The sequence below is a fragment of the Abrus precatorius genome, unplaced genomic scaffold, assembly GCF_003935025.1.
Source record: "Abrus precatorius isolate BTA unplaced genomic scaffold, Abrus_2018 Scaffold8, whole genome shotgun sequence".
Classification (NCBI taxonomy): Eukaryota; Viridiplantae; Streptophyta; class Magnoliopsida; order Fabales; family Fabaceae; genus Abrus; species Abrus precatorius.
Window position 1 is genome coordinate 16082232 of NW_020874428.1, and position 17981 is coordinate 16100212.

Here is a 17981-nt window from a genome sequence, read left to right on the forward strand (position 1 = left end):
TCGAATTAAACATTATCATTATAACTATATTAGAATATCGTTGACTTGTTGAATATCTGTTTTACATAGTACTTTAGTCATCATACGTAGAGTCTAAACATTTAACAAGTATAATTACGGAAAATGTTGTTGACTTGTTGAATATTGCATATTTTTGGTGTGCAAAACCAGATTTGAAAATAGTATTAAGAATAAAACCAAAATTTTACATTAATGTAAAATTTTATTTTATTTTCAGTTTTATTCTTTTGATGTAAGGGGAAAGGAGGGGCACTGATTGTTTTGGCATAAAACTTTCGTAAAAGAATAATGTTATTCTTACAACACTTTTAATATTAGTTTTTTATTACTCTGTTGTGTTACATTTTTCTTTCCTTTCTATTTTTCTCCTTGTTGTAGAAAAGAATTATGAAAATAACATCACTTTGCAAGAGGGATAACAACTGAAAAATGTGCATACTTTTGAATTCTCACTACTTACTGAGGAACCCTTAAAATTGGAAAACTGATACAGCATAATAACAGGTCCAATAAAGTTCATCACTTTACATCAGAACAATTCAAGTAAAGTCAACACATATTGGCCTTCTTCTCGCAGTAGCCCCTCATTATGCATGATTAACTTAACATGGAAAAATAAAAAGAATTAGTGATGGAAAATAAAAATACAAAACCTCTCCTCACCTCAACCCTTTGCTTGAAGCAATTAAAAAGGGTGAGTGTGAAAAAGATCAAATGGGTCCTTATCCTTAGCCTATGAAGCATACAACTTGGAAAGTTCTTCCTGTAAATTCTTTTTGATGGTCTCTCTTTTGAGCTTGAGAGCAGCAGTGACTAGGCCAGACTCTGGAGTCCATGGGTCAGAAAGCAATTTAATTTTTTCAGGAATCTCAAATTTCTCCAAATGAGCCTTCTTTGCTTCCTGAAAATACTTTCACAAACTATAACAATGGAAGAGGACTAATAGTACATCATTTGCAAACAAATCACATGTTGATTCAAAGAGTATATGTATACTATACTAGAAAACATGTAGAGTCGATCTTTTCCTTTCAATTATTGAAATTCGCTAACAGGCATTTTTCTCTCGTGACCTTAGTAATATGTTACCATATTGAGTAAATATGTTTAAATATATGTGAACATTATTAAACCTACATAAATTTTATGAAGGCTGAGCTCGAATTAAGGAGCTGTCATATCAGTTTCTTCATCCTATTTTTAAGCTACATAAGTATAATTTAAACATTCTTAATCTTTTATTTATGTTTTTTGTCTTTTTAACTATTCTAACTCATAACATTTATGTCATGAAAAATATCGATTAGTACTTTAAAAAGTGTAATACTGTACTTTCTTAGTGATTTCTACTTCTAATAATTTTGTTTATTTATTACTTTCTTAACTAAATATCTATAGAGCACTTGTTAGCAAGACCCTAACATTATCAGCAGACTTGTAATTTTCTTTTCAACTTATTTAATATCATAACCATTTATATTTTACTATCCCAATTCTTTTCATTCTCTAACGTAACTATTGATCGTTCTCATGAATTATGCATGGGCTAAAAGGTGTCCTCTCAATTGATCTGTTTTCATTGTGATGATTAAGGTACCGACGCAACATCTGGATTTAAATCTAATTAGTATAATATTTAAAGTCTTATAAAGGATAACATAATGAAACATCAGTCTCTCTCATGGTCACAATGAACAAGACAAAAGCAAGTTTTCAACCTTCTATAAAAGGTGGATCACTGGCAGCGATATTCATTAGGATAAAAACAAAGACATTGAATGAGATACATCCACTAAATTAAGGTTCTTACTTGAGTAGGAGGCTAAAAAGTTTCTGATTTTCACTCACTCATGATTGGTAAAGGGTAAAAAATAACATTGAACTTGGTTTTATGCTACGGAAGTGACCAAAATTTGTGGGGTGGAGTGCTAATGTGTTGCAAGTTGTGAATTTCCAACATTCCACATTTTTGTGTACAAAACAAGTGTGAAGTGGTCTTTTCTTTTTTCAAGTTTCCCTCTTGTTCGAACACCCATGGCCTAACATTTATTCCGTTTCTTTTTATTTATCCACTTTTAAATTTTTATTTATTTATATATCTATTGAGAAGTTCAAAACAATATTAACGATTAACTTTTTACTTATGTCCAACCTAATGCTGAAATAATTTATACAGTTATCATGATTGAGAGATAATGTTGAAAGTTATAATAGGAAGTTAACAATCATTTTGATAAAAGTAAAGATATCAATTGTATTTCTTATTCTGTATGTTATCTTCCTCAGGTATAATTTTGGACATAACTTTGAAGTTAATCCTAAAAAGTTGCCTTAGGGTACATTTGTGAGTAGTGTATTAGAGGCAGAGGAAGAATGCCACAAGTATTTTTATTTTTAAATTTAAAGAACTATATAACGTTTATAAAGGTAAATAAAAGATTAATTAACGTATTCATCATTTTATTTTTATTTAAAAATAATGAAATTAAGGAATATTTAACAAATAAAAAATTATTTTCTTCCTTTTTTTTTAAACTTAACTTTCAAACATATTTATAATAATTTCTATCTCTGTATACTATGGAATTATTTGAGTAGAGGGATTTTAGAGAGAAGGAGAAGACAAATTTTTTATTTTAAATAAATATATTAAAAATTATTTTTCAAAAAATTATATAAATTAATATACTAATCATACATTTATCGTTATAAATAATATATAATTATCTTAATTTAAAATTAAAAAATATATCTTTTCCATTCTTCTTAGTCGGATCTTTTCTCAAACATACCCTAAATGTACCTTTTAAAAATCAAAATTAATTCCTAATCATTACTACTAGGTTGATAGAGACTTTTTTTTTTTCTTTTTGGGTAGTGACTGGTGAGTTGTGAGTTGTTAGAGGACTTTACCAAGAAAGCATACCGTTACAAGTGATGCGTGAACCTCCTTCACAGTTTCTTCTTTCGAGCACAGTTCTGAAAAATCATGATAAGAAATTCCTTGCTTTGAAGCCCATTCTTCCAATGCGGACTGAGAACCCACCACAAGTGCCACACAGTAACTATGGAAAGGATCAGCATGAACCATGATATTGTCCACAAAGGGGCTCACAATAAGAGCTGCCTCAACCTGTATTCAATAAATTAGTCATATAGGAAAATACTGTATACTACAAATAAAGGGTTTGTTTGGTGTCAAAAATATCCATACCTTTCCCAAGGAGACATATTCTCCATGCTGCAGTTTAACAATGTCCTTCTTACGATCAATGATTTCAAGGCATCCATCTGGATGAAATCTCCCAATGTCACCAGTGTAGAACCACCTCATTCCTCTTTCATCAACCTAACAACAAAGGTACAACATAACTAAATAAAGACAGTAGCAGATACAACTTTCAAATTCACTAAGTAAAACTTTTACAGCAACAATGGAAAATCACAACTGATATGTTATTCCAATTTGACCCTTTTTTTTTTCACAAGAAGAAGAAGCAAGCAAGGCTTATGTCACCAAGTGAGGTTAGCTATATAAATCACACTATGCCATTGAGTTTGATCAAAAATCAAATTGTCAGAAATATTATTTATCATTAGATCTCTTAATAATTTCCTTTCGTTTGGGTCCCCTCTACCCTTTTTTATCAGATTTAAAAGTCCTGTCAATTTGTCCTTTTTTTGTTCCAGGAAAAGAAAAGATAATCAAAGTTTACCTTGTATGATTCTTTTGTCTTTTCTTCATATTTGAAGTACCCAAGAGTGACATTTGGACCACCAATTACAATTTCACCACGGGGCATCGGCGAGTCCTTGATTAAATATCCACCTTCAGGCCAGTCGATTAGCTGGGGTAAGACAACCAAATGTTTGCATGAGAAATACTCTTTTCCAGAACCACAAGGAAAATTAAACTCTCATGATTAGGTAATCATAATAGAACATACATCACTCAATACAGAAGCCTCACTTACATTGCACCATTATACAAGGAAGAGAACAGATGCTGTCCATTTCTATGATTTACATGCTGGAATCACTGATAATAATATTTAAGAAAACACGGAAACAGTTGACATCACAATATATCTTCCTAAAGTTGTGATTGCCTCCATAAAGTCACAGAGAGTGCATAGATTTGAAATATTTATCAATTTAAAACTATCATACAGTATATAAACTTCAGATAGGATACAATAATATCAGGAAGATTTCAATACCAAATTTAATTGGGAGGGGGGTGTCTTAGAAAAGGTATTTGTTTACCCACTTGAGACTGGAGTGGTAGTGAAAATTAGGTAGAAAACATCGGTTAAAAACAAGAACCTTTGGGCAAAGAATTGAATACAATGAGCATAGAAAGAAAAACCTTTCTACATTGACAAAATTGCTGATAATCTTTAAACATGCCACGAAAGTGTGCTTTACGTGACTTCAAAAGTTTCGCTGAATTATGGTATGTCATCCAAATACAAGACCCTGTTGAATGTTTCCCACTTCCCGTGAAGAATTGCCATCCAAGAAAATTCTCCAATTTCAACTTATTATTTGTAAGGTTGTTGGTCCAATTGCTTTGTGTCCCTTCAGATGCCGAGTGCCACTAGGTTCCAGGGTTGAGGTTGGTTAACTTTGATTCGTTAATTAGCTTGTCCTGGTTGTTTTGTTGTTCTTCTTTGGTCTCTTTTCAGAGGATGCCTTATCCTCTGTTTTCGTAGTTCATTGGATATGTGTATGAGAGTGTTCACATCACAACGGGAATAAGTAAATATAGGGATCTAAACTTTGCATCTTTTTTCTCATGTCATAATTAATTGCCTTCTATCTACTACAAAAGCCAGAAATGTAGATAGAGTACAATATCTTTTGTTAATAAAAGGTTCTACACCTACAACTACAACAAAAGTTTTTTCCTAGTAGGTAATGTCAGCTACATGGATAAAACAACAAATTGTGTTCTGTCAAAAACTCATCAGAGAAGCCGTTTAGATCTACCTTCCAATAGTTTCACATGCAATTTTTTTGGGTTTTCCTCTACCTCTTACTATATTGGGCTATGCATCATCTAATCAACGCTTCTTATTGGGGGCTTCAATTATCTTTTTCTCACATGGTCGAACCATCTTTTAGTCATGGTTCTACCATATTTTCGTCAAGGGGTGCTACTACTTTCTTAGATACATTCATTTCTTTTGATCATATCTATTCTTGTGTGTCCTGGACGCTTATCCATCTTATCTTATATGGTGGAAGTGGAATATCTTAAGTCAGAAATGTAGATTAATTGTGGTCATGATAACCTGATTGAGAAGAATGATTTCATTAAACAGCAGTATGAAAAGGAAGTTCATATAACTTCACAATGAATAACAATGCAGAATTTATTTGTGTAAACTTGAAGTTAAGCACTAGGAGTGGGCAAGTGGTGAGCAGTTTGAGTAGTTTGGATAAGATCATAAAATAAACTACCCTCTTTAAGTTGTATGAAGGTAAAGTTGATCTGATCTATAATTACCTTAATAAATGAACAAGGAAGAGGTGGTCCAACACGGCCAACAGATGTATCATCAACGTCAGAGAATGTTCCACCAGCACAAGTCTCTGTAAGACCATATCCTTGACCTATTGGAGCACTGTAAATGACTACAGAATATAAATATGACAGAAAAATAATATAGGAAACACAAAAAGAAAAAATGAAGCAGCACTACAGTAAAAGCCAGTAATATTTGCTTTACCAGAACACTCAAGATTGAATTTAGCATACCCTTTCCTTTCAAAATGATTGATTCTAGTAATACATCCTATAGAAGGCCATTCCATTCATGGCAAATACAGAAGTTGAATTTTCATAAGAAAAAATGCAGACCCAGAGAAGTTTAAATCCAATTATAGCATATCATTCACAGGTCTAAACAGAGAGGAGCATTTTACAATTGAACTTTTTGTTTCAAGCCTTGTGTCCAAACATTTTTATAATACTCACACTTTTTGTGTTTGGTTGAGATTATTTTGGGGAAAAATAATCTTTTTTTTTTCTTTCAAAAGCTGTCAAAGAAAAATCTTTGTTTCTACAAAAATAAGCTGCACCAGATCATCATCAAGATTGATAGAACAATCACCATATATTTCTTAAGTCTAACTGATCCTTAAGCTGGTCCTCGAGGTTTAGAGCTCTAATGCTCAACGAGCATCATAGAATAAGTAGTTGGCATTAATTAACTGTAACTATTGCTAAAGAGATACTACCTTAAAATATCAACAATTTCATTTCAAAGTTAAAAACAGGTTAAAGTTAGACATAACTGTGCATGCTATAATCCAGCTAGGTTTGAGTTAATGTCTCTTTCTTTTTTAGTATGACTTTTGTGTTATTAATGTTTTTGGTTTCTTACAGGAAGATATCTTAACACTAACTTTTCTTCACTAACTTTCTTCTAAACACCTTTTATTTGAAATATACATACATGTAAACATATATATAATGATAAGACTAACCCAAGACAAATATTGATGAATTTCTGGGTATCACCAGAAAGGGGAGCACCACCGGACAATATAAACCGGATACGACCACCCAGAATTGCTCGGACCTTTTTAAACACAAGAAAATTCCAAAGAGCCTTTTCCAAGCCCCAAGCTCCAAACCAACTACCATTAATTGCATGCAACCTTCGCGCATAGGCTAAATGAAATAACTTCTTTGGTAATCCTCCTGTTGCATTTACCTGCATTGCCAAGCTCAAGTCTTCAGTCTTGCCCCATTTAACTGTTTAAAGGCAGGTTTCATGCAACTAGCTTACTGGCACACACACATATTACTCTTGACTCCTTTATGCATGAGACATAACATAGGCGTGCATTCACACGAGTCAAAAATCAAAGTACGGGTACCTTCTTGAACACTCCATCACGAACACGGTCAAGAATTGCTGGTACAGCTGCCATTAAAGTTGGCATCAGTGCAGTAGCATCCCCCTTTGTTCCTTTTTTTATCTTGTTTGATGTATCAGTCAGAGTCAAAGGAGATCCATATCCTATGGGAACTCCAACAGCTGCCATCAAATTCTAAAATGTGTTCGAATTTGTCAAAGCATGAAATGAAGGAAAAGTAAAAAACAGAAGAAAAGAACATGGAAAAATAGAATGTCCTCAAACAAAAACATTTGTTGAATCTATTCCGAAAAGTAAACCCACATACCTCAGCAGCTAATTCAAGGATATGAGCCATGGGTAAGTACGCTAGATATATATCCTTTATCCCAATGTCAGGAACAATAGTCATCACAGCAGAGAGTGTAGCCAAGACATTCCCATGTGTCATCATCACACCCTGTGACAAAAGAAAGAAAGAAAGCAGGAAATTAAAGAAATGGTGCAACAATATAAACAAGAGAAAGACAAGGAAGCAGTAAGAAAACAACGACAAAAGCCTTATCCTACTAAGTAAAGTCAGATCAGAACAGCAAGAACTCAAAAAATTACAAAAATTACAGTCCAATACTCAAATCTAAGATATTATTTAGAACTGTCAATCCAGTGAAAGGATTTAAAAAGTTGAAATTGGAAGGGATACAAATCTCAAAGATGCTTCTAACCTTAGGTAATCCTGTACTTCCACTTGTATACATTATAACTGCAACATCTGCTGGAAGAGGTAAATCAGCGTCAACAGGATTTTCCCTACCAAGTTTCTCAACCTCAGCAAAGGAAGTGATTGTCCAGCCATTTGCAACAGATGAGGCATCAAAGGGGATATTATCATCCATGCATATGACACGTTTCACCGTGTCTAGTTGTCCGCTAATATTTACAAGTGTTCTCAATTCTTTTTGTCCACAAATCACTGTTGTAACCTCTGTCTGGCGCAGAGTTTGAAAGTGAGTTCACAACAACAGAAAACACATGAACTTAAAAATAATGGCAAGCAAATAACCATAAAAAAAAAACATTACAAGTTGAGCAGCCACGTGATGTTCAAGTTTTCAAACAAGACAATTATAAACAATAATATCTTATTTGTTTCTCTACAAAACTTATAAACTCACTATCAATGCTGACCTCAAGAGCCTTGTGCTACTTGTTTGTATTATGCCATTTTAGGATGTAGCCAATAACATGTTTGGTCAATTGGGTTGAAGAGGACTACGAAATTGTAAGCTGCATTTTATACATTGACATTTTTTGTGACATAGAATTGTCTTCATGGCATCTCTAGTGCTTTGCAAGATTGCCACAAAAACTATAGGGAGGCATTTACTAGAAAAGGTATTTATTATTTGCATACATCAATAGAGACCGTATAGTTTTAGAATTTTTATCACACTTTCTTCGTGCAATTTCTCGCATGTTATACAGGAGTAATAGTGGGAAGAAAATCATACATCATACAAATAAATGTGGCAAATTCCTATCTATCTCTAGTGTGAAAAATAAGAGAAGAGAGGGTCAGTAAGAAAAACCTCATTCAATGAGTAACATAAAGCTTCCTCTCCCAATGATGCATATATAGTCACAACTGTTACATTGCGTCTGAAACAACCCTGGAAGGTAAGCAAGGGGAAAAAATGAAAGAAAAAACAAGTTAAAACACTTCTCCCTCCAATTAGACATCATAAATATTTTTATTTCAAAAAAGGATAAAATAAGTGTTTGTAGGATTGTAATTAATTTGCACAACTAATCACCTTAAAATGGGTGTATCACAGGTAGTTTCTATTGCACAGTTAACTCGACAAACTTAATTGGTTTCAAAGAGCACTTTTTTATTTCTTAAATGAGCTTTCGCGATCAATTTTCATGATATAAAAGATTGATAATGCAATAGAATTTTGATTATAAAAAAATGAAAATAACGGTCACAATCGTGGACAAAAAAAAATTAAAGAACAATGCTGTTTGGTACCCAAAAATTGAGTAAGAAATTTAACCAATCGTGTAAGGGTAGTTGAATTTACTTTACGCAGAAAGAATTATTTTTATCAATTAAAATGTCATTTTTCACCACCAAACACAGATTAACTTTCTCTTATTCCAACGTTTCATGAAGACAAAAGAATGCCGAGTTTCCATTTGTAAAATTTCATGTTCAAAGTTTTTTTTTTTTTTTTACTAAAACATTTTCCAAAATTAAAATAGAATCCCCATCAATGTTTTATTAGATAAAAACAAATAGTTGAAACTCTCATTTAAAAAATAGTGATCTTTGAAATCAGTTTGATATAAATTATGTTAAAAATTTTATATTTTTAATAATATAAGATGGACTACATATTATTTATAACATTTATATTAGTTATTTATATTTATATAAACTTAATATAAATGATCTAATTCAAGTGAATCTTTTAGGTTACAAATAAAATAAAATAAAGTAATATAAGTGGAAATTAAATTTTAGGTCTATTAAGGGAATAATAAGAATTTTAATAGGACTAAAACAAAAAGGGTGGTCGTGGTCTCACCATTAAAGAAAGATAGTAAGCTTCATTGGGCAATAAAGAGATCTGATTGAGAAAAATCATAGTATCAAAGGTTCTCAAAGATCATTCACCAAAAGATTCAGATTCTACTGCGTTTAAGTCATAGAGCTCTATGAACCCAGGTATTCCTAAACTTTTTTTTTCTTCAAAAACCTAGCATAATGTAAATTTGGTTTTATGGAGTTCTATTAGGATTAATAGAACTTAATCCAACAAGTGGTATCAAAGCCAACATTATTGTTAGGTTATTAATAATTATAGAAATCATGACTTAGGTTCTTGAAATTTGTAGAGAATTGCAACCTAAGATTGTTTTTTGAAATTGGTACTATTTGCATTGATGCATAGTCATGCTTAAGGATATGTTAGGCCATGCTTATATGTAAGGTCGTGCGTCTACCTTGGTAATTATAATTTAGACATATTATGGACCACCCTCCTTTTTCCGTTTGTGTTTGTCTGATAATTTTAATTGAATTAGTTAATACAATATAGTTGCCAAAGTAACCTTTGCTGTAGTAATTAATTTAATTGAAATTACATGGATGTTAGTATGAGATTATCTATGCGAATTGTGCTCAGCTCAAAGGAAGACGCAATTTGGACAGATAATAGAATGTTTGTGATGGCTGATGATAACTATGTGATAATTATAAGGTTATTTTTTATGTGAGCAATAGTCGGTCGTAAGAAAGTCCTTTGTTTAACAGACTTATTGTCGATGTTTGATCATTACGTTGAGAGTACCACTTATAAATTGATTTCTATGTCCAAAGACTAAGAGCCGATGTTTGTGCTTGATATCTTGTAATGGGTCTGTTGCTATCTACTTGAATTGTATTTATTTGTATTGTGAACGTGTAATTAATTTATTTTACCCTTTTCTAGTGTCTACTGCTGGTGCTGTAAATGTTTCTACTCAATTAAATATTATCCCCAAGTTGAATGGAACAAATTTTAAGGTCTAGAAGGAAACTGTAGAAATAATTCTGGATTGTATGGATTGCGATCTTGCATTTCAAATTGCGAAACTCACTTCTACTTCAGAAAATGCTAATGTAGCAAAAATTGAGAAGTGAAAATGCTCTCTAACCGTATGTGCTTAATGATCATGAAAAGGTTTAATGCCAAAGCATTTCTAAGAGTGAAAATGCTCAAGGTTTCCTAGAAGCCATTGAGAAATATTTTGCCAAAAATGAAAAAGTTGAGGCAAGCAGTTTGTTGTCTAAGCTTGTCTCTATGAAGTATAGAGGCAAAGAAAATATAAGGGAACATTATGAAAATGTCCAATGTTGCTTCAAAAGTAAAGGCACTAAAGTTGGAGTTGTCTGATGACTTACTCGTACGTTTTGTTTTGATTTCTCTTCTTACACAATTTGGACAATTTAAGGTGAGTTATAATACTCAGAAAGACAAATGGTCCTTAAATGAGTTAATATCTCATTGTGTGCAAGAAGAGGAAAGACAACAAAAAAAAGAGGACATAGAGTGTTCATTTGGTTTCTAGCTCTCAAGACAAGAAAAGGAAAGTAACCAAAGATGCTGTAGAAGGGTCTTCTCAGCAAAAGAAACAAAAGATAATTTATATATGCTTGATGTCGTTAGCTCCCGTAATGAAATACAGCAAATAAATTCAAAAGGAATAAAGTTAAAAGTAAATGAAAATTCAATCACCTTATGGCACAAGCACTTAAGCCATATATCTAAAGAGAGAATTCAAAGACTTGTGTTGAATGAAATCTTGATCCTTTAGACTTATCGAATTTTGAAGTTTGTGTTGAATGAAATTCTTGATCCTTTTAAGTGTTTTGAGGTTTAAGATGAACTTTAACTTGAAAAGAAAATTAAAGCTTTCAAATATGACCATAGTGGCGAATACTACGGCAGATATGACATATCACGAGAGCAACATCTAGGACCTTTTGTGTTTTATTCTCAAAGAGTGTGAAATTGTTCTGCAATACACTATGTCGAGCAAACCTAGCATGAACGATGTAGTAGAACAAAGAAATCAGACTATTAACGACATGGTGAGAAGTATGATTAGTCATTCTTCTTTTCCAAAGTCAATTCGGGGAGAAGCTCTAAAGATTGCAATTTACATCTTTAATAAAATACCAAGTAAAGCAGTTAATAAAACTTCTTATGAGCTTTGGACTGATAAAAAGCCAAGCATTAGACACTTGTACATTTGGGATTGTCCAGCTGAAGCACAACTTTCTAGGTCACAAGAAAGAAAGTTGGATTCAAGAATTGTTAGTTGTTATTTTATTGGTTATCCTAAACACTTTCGGAGATACAAGTTTTACAATCTCACCTCAAGATTATTTTTTAAAACAAGAAATGCAAGATTTCTTGAGAAAGTTAAGTTTAGGAAGCAGGAGACCATAAAGAATGTTGTCTTTGAGAAATAACTTGTCAATGACAGTGATCAAGCTCATACCTATTATTGTTCAAGAAACAATTCCAAAGAGTGATGTTCAAACTATTGTCCCCGAAAATATTTTAGAACAAGACAACAATGAGGTTCTCCTTTAAATACCTATAGAGCAACCTCAACAACTTCAAAAAGTATCATTAAGAAGATCCACGAGCGAAAAGAGAAGTGCAATTCCAAATGATTATCTTGTATTTCTTCAAGAACATGAAGATATCATTAATTTGATAGAGGAAGATCCAATTAACTTCTCTCAAGTTATAAGTAGTTCTAATTCTCAAAGGTGGATGAATGCCATGAAAGAATAGATGAACTCTATACAAGACAATCATATTTGGGATATCATCGAATTACATGAAGGTGTGAAACCTATTAGTTGTAAATGGATATTTAAAACTAAGAAGGATTCAAAAGTTAATATTGAGAGACATAAAGCTCGTTTAGTTGCTAAAGACTTCACTTAAGACGAAGGCATCAATTACAAATAAACTTTTTTTCCAGTTTCCTCAAAAGATTCTTTAAGAATAATAATGAGTAGTAGCTCATTATAATTTAGAGCTCCATCAGATAGAGGTTAAGACTGTAATTCTAGGTGGCAATATTGAAGAAACAATTTATATGATATGATAAGTTTGTATTTTGACATGTTTTTATAGCCTATATATTGATGAATGATCATGATTTTACTTGATTTTTACACTAATTTATATATTAGTTGTGCATATTAATATGAGAATAACACAATTAGATTTTCGGTGCATTTTGGGCCTAGATTGAGTGAAAAATAGGACTTTGCTACAGTTAGCACGCCTAGACTCCAGCAGCCAACACGAGAGTGTTTCAACCACATGCACGACTATACTCATTTACGGCAAGTATAATTATGAAAAAATTTTAGGGATCTCAAACCCTATTTAAAGGAACCTCAGGGGCAACGATTGAGGACATCCTATCTATCTTCCTGTTTACATGTTTTGACTTTGTTTCTACCTCATCCCTTTCACACTTCAGAGTCATCTCTTTCATCATATTCTTGGTGGAACTTGGAGTTTTGAGTGACCGTACTTGAAGACCGGTAACTCATCTCATCCTCAACCTTTAGGGACATTTTAGTTTGCTATTTCCTTTTGACTATAACTTTATTCATGAGTGTTTTAGTTTTTTTCTTTAGTATAAGTAACTAAGTCCATAACTAAGGTTATGAGAATTTTTATTCATGAATTAATGAAATTATGATATTTGAATCTAAGTTTGATTTCTATCCATGATTAGTGTTTATCTTATTACGCATAATTGTATGTTGTGAATTAATCACTCGTAATATAACCATAATTAATTATATTGTTGGCGACCTTACTTCGATTAGTTAATGGATCTCTAGGAAAAAATGAGACAAAGGATATTATGGATATCTTACATGACTATTGTGGATGTTAATTTAGAGAAAAGAATATTAATATTACATGATCAATGAGTATTGATAGTATTTGTATGAATGATTGATAATCACAAGTAAATTGGATTTAGAGTTAAATAGAAGAATAACAGAAAGGATTGAATGAATAAATTCATATGCCCTAAGTTCTTCTCGTATAAGTCAACTAAGAACTGCGTTACGTTACTTGCTCTTAATTTCATTGATAACTAATTTAATTTTTAATCCTTATTTTTATTTTCGTATCCTTTAAATTTTAAACAATTGAATTAAGAAATTTTTAGTAATAGGAAACAATTTTTCTGGTACAATAATTCAAAAACTTATTTTAGAATCCTTTATTACTGTTCGATGGGTACACTTGCCCACAACATGATGCAACCAAAAACTTTAGTGTTAAGTGACTCAAAGTCTATGGTATGTAAACTAAAAAAATCCATTTATAGTCTCAAATGAGCTTTCTGCCAATGGTATCACAAATTCCATCAAGTTATTATCTCGTATGGTTTTGAGTCAAACATGGTTGATAATTGTGCCTAGCAATGTTATTAAAATCATGATTTTAATCACAAGATCGTACAATCTTACAATTTGTACCTTGCCCTGCGATCTTGATCAAAGTTAGGTCAGAAAACAGCAAGATCGGGTGAGATCCCAATTTTTCTCCTTAGGATTGATGATCCAATCCAATCTTGGTGCGCTGGTTTTTGGGTTAGTTTTTGGACTTGGGTTTCTGGGTCAATTTTTTGGGACCCAGTTTTTAAAAACATTTCTAGGATAATTTTTTACCCATTTTGGTGTTCTCTCCCATGCGACAACACTCATTTTATATGCTAATAATAATACGAGTACAATTAAGTCAAAATTAATAGAAATTAAGTTTTTGGTTGTCAAGGAAATAGTTCAGAATAAGTGAATTTGTATAGAACACATAGGGAGTGACTTTATACTAGCTGATCCATTTACTAAGGACTTAATACCTAAAGTTTTTCATGAGCACACTCCTCATATGGGTGTAATTCCTAATTGTTCTTAGTTTGAGTGGGAGTCTCATTTGTATTCTACCTACTTTTGTTTGATACAAAATGAATTAAATGTTTATTTCTATTCTGAGCTTGTTTTTTTTTATTTTTTTTATGCAATGTCTGCATTGCAATTTTTTTATTGATCTCTATAAAGATTAAAGTTTAAACCAGTTGAAAATAGACATAGTTAAGATCACACTACATGTAATTTTCATGCCATTTATCTATATTTGATATGTCATTGAAGTACATGTGAATGTAGTGATCATTGTAATTTAATTACACAGAGATATGATGAACTACAGTGGTTCTCTATTCTTGTATGGGATGGACCACGTTGTTCAAAGGTAGTTTAAAAGTAAATAACTATAGTTGCACACTTAAAATTTTTATAATATAAATGTCAAAATAAATATACAATTCAAGTAAAAGATTGTTAGAAATTTTATTATTTATATTTCTAATAATATAAAATGAGCTACATATTATTTATAATATTTATATTTATATAGACTAAATATAAATGATTTGATTTCAATGAATCTTTAAACTACAAATAAAATAAAATAAAATAAAGTAATATGGGTTTAATAAGTAAAAACTGATTTTTAGATTGAAAAAGAAAAATGAAAATCTTGATAAGACTGATATACAAAGGATAGTTATGATCCTCAATACATAATACATCATATTTAAAAAGATAATTTACTATTATTCCATAAAAAAAATCATGCTTTATTATATAGGATAAAGAGATCTAATTGATAAAGATTATAGTAATAAAAATTCTTAAAAACTATTCACAAAAAATTCAGATTTTGTAACATTTATGTAATAGAGTTTTATGAATCTAAATATTTTTAAATTTTTATTTTTATTTTTGTCTTCAATAACCTAACATTATTCAAAATAATGCTAATTTTATTCAATTTTTATAACAATTTTCAAAATAATTTTTTTCTCCTCCATCACCTACTTTATCTCATATTTTTCTTGTTTCTTTTTCTTAAGAAATAACACAGTCTACCCCAAAAGAAATTGTCGTGGGAAGACCGTTAGGCTATTTCAAGAGTGAAGTGAACCTTGTAGAAGTAGTGCCTGTCTAGCGTGTACAAAATGCCACGTGTAAATTTATATTTTATTATAGAAATTATATACAATGAACCGGTCCTATTTCTGTCACTTGCCCATCTTTAATTTTTTATTTCTAAATTCTTTTAGCCAATAACATAAAACTACGTTGATTCGTACTGGATTCATCGGAAAACCTTTCCTACTCATCAGCATTGTTCTTTTACTTAGAAATACAATATCATCTTAATTAACCACATAAAGATATTAATATACTGTTATAATCTTTTTTTAGCGCAATAATTTCAGTTTATTGTTATTTTTGGTTGAAATTGTATGTTCTTTTAAACCGAAGCAGAAACTGAAACAGGAGAATAGGCAGCAGAACCTGAAGCGCAATGAACCACTCTTGGCGCGTGTCAGCGAAGATAGCAGCACGCTCTTCCCTGACATGTCCAAGGTAAGCCAAGCCAGAGGCGAAGCTCGAAACGCCATGGAAGACTTTGTCGTATGAGAGCCACTGGTAATCCCCCAAGTGAAGCTTCTCAAACGACCTGCCGTCATGGCTAGTCTCTACTTCCCTGGACAGCACGCTCCGTGTCCCCAGAAGGAGCCTCTGCGCGTGCCTCCTACAGGCCTCCTCGAACAGCTCGGCGAGTGTGGTGACGCCTTCCCACGCGCTCTCAACCGGTGACTGGAACCGGCGGTTGCGGAGTGCCAGACCGGGTTGGCCCCCCACTTGGACCGGAACGCCGCGTCGTTTTGGATCCTTTGAGTTGCGGAGGAGAAGGGTGACGAGGAGAGGGATTATGACACCGAAAATGTAGGGACTCATGATGGTTAGTTAGATAGTTAGTGTATGTGTGTGAGAGAGAGAGATTAACGGAGGAGATAGCAAAGAGAAAGAGTGTGCGTTAGAAACGGTGGTGAGAACGAGGAAGTGGTCGTCGTTGGAGTTTCAGTTGATAACGAGTTCCCCTATCTTGGGTTGGCCCTTTCGCTTAGCTTATGTGCTTTTGTCGTCAACGCTTTTTTGTTTCTTTCAAGTTTTGATCGATCCTTCCCTTTTCTTCTTTTGGATTGGCTTCTCCACCTCCAGTTAGATGCTTCCAGCAAGCACGGAGCCACACAAATATTCTACATTATTTTTTTCATTTTTTATTAACTTTCATTTTTTAATTCAGTTTACCTATTTCAAAGAATTATTTTTAATTATTTAAATTCAACTAGATTAATATTTTTTATTTTATTAATTTTTTTGTATCTTCTTAATTTATAAAAAAAATATACATATTTAGTGTATAATTATTATTTCTGAAAACAAAATTAATCAATTCCCGGTTTCCATTTTATCTATCCAACTAAAAAATAAAATTCATATTCTTATTTAAATTTTGTTAATTAATTTTTTATATAACTAATTAAAATTAATAAATAAAAATTTATTGTTAAAAATTATATTCAAATTACAATAAGAGTATGTTAATAATATTTGGGATGTGAGAGAAGAGGATTTTCTCTAATTAATGGATGAATCTTATTTAAAAAAAACATATATTTTACATTTTTAATTTAACTACATATAAAAATAGAAATGTAGAATTATGATCTTTATCCAAATTTCATAAATTATACAAGGTAGATTTATTCGTAGAAAAATGCTTCTTAATTGCACTCACAATTAAAGATACGTAACTTAATTATAATGAAATTAATTGAACTTTTATGTTTACCTTTAAAATTATCATAATGAATGAAAGAATATATAAGGGTATTTTTAAAGTAGGATTTTCACAAGTTGTTTTAGTTATATTATATTAATTTTTATATAGTTCTCACAACAATACATCACTTTTATTTTACTATTTAAATAACTCTCATTTTTAATCATGCAACTCTTCAAAATTCATTAAATGAGTCTAACAAGTTACTCTACATTCTCATATATCATCAACATTTATTTCAATTTTAAACAAAAATTGTTAACTTATTTATTTTAATTTTGCACATAATAAATAATATAAATCGTTTATCAATATTATCTATGCAATTATAAATTGAAACATTATAAAAACATAACAAATTATAATAATTATTTTTTTAAAATAATACAAAAAAATAGCATTATAAATTTAAGATAATATTTAATTTTGATTATTTTTGTAGTCAAAACATTTTCAAATATTTTCCACCAAGCTTGCTTGAAATTGACAAGGAATTTGGTTGCAACAAATAAGTGTTATCTTTTGTAAATATGTTGCAAGGTTAGCTCGGCTTTGCAAGTATGTTGAAAGATTGGGATGGGATCATTTTCTAAATGATCATAGGAATAATCGAAAATATTACCATACTTGTGTCATTTGTCTTTGACAACTACGTTATGTAATGTAATTGATGCATATAAGATATGTTTGACTATACCCATATGCATGTGTCAAACACATGACTAAGTACATATAACTGCAAATTGAGATTGGAACACTTCAAATGCTCACTCAACATCCTTTCATGTT

At 31.4% G+C, this 17981-nt stretch overlaps 1 protein-coding gene across 1 annotated transcript; it reads right to left on the reverse strand.

Annotated features, from left to right (window-relative positions):
• Positions 1–440: 440 nt before the first annotated feature.
• On the reverse strand, positions 441–16508 carry LOC113845915 (long chain acyl-CoA synthetase 9, chloroplastic). Its single transcript, XM_027473612.1, has 11 exons — positions 15857–16508; positions 8481–8561; positions 7617–7880; positions 7220–7351; positions 6913–7086; positions 6517–6746; positions 5534–5651; positions 3738–3869; positions 3236–3370; positions 2948–3154; positions 441–922 (listed from the first exon to the last, which is right to left on the reverse strand). The coding sequence occupies exons 1-11, from the start codon at positions 16301–16303 to the stop codon at positions 755–757; spliced, it is 2088 nt and encodes a 695-aa protein (XP_027329413.1). The 5' UTR covers positions 16304–16508; the 3' UTR covers positions 441–754.
• Positions 16509–17981: the final 1473 nt, after the last annotated feature.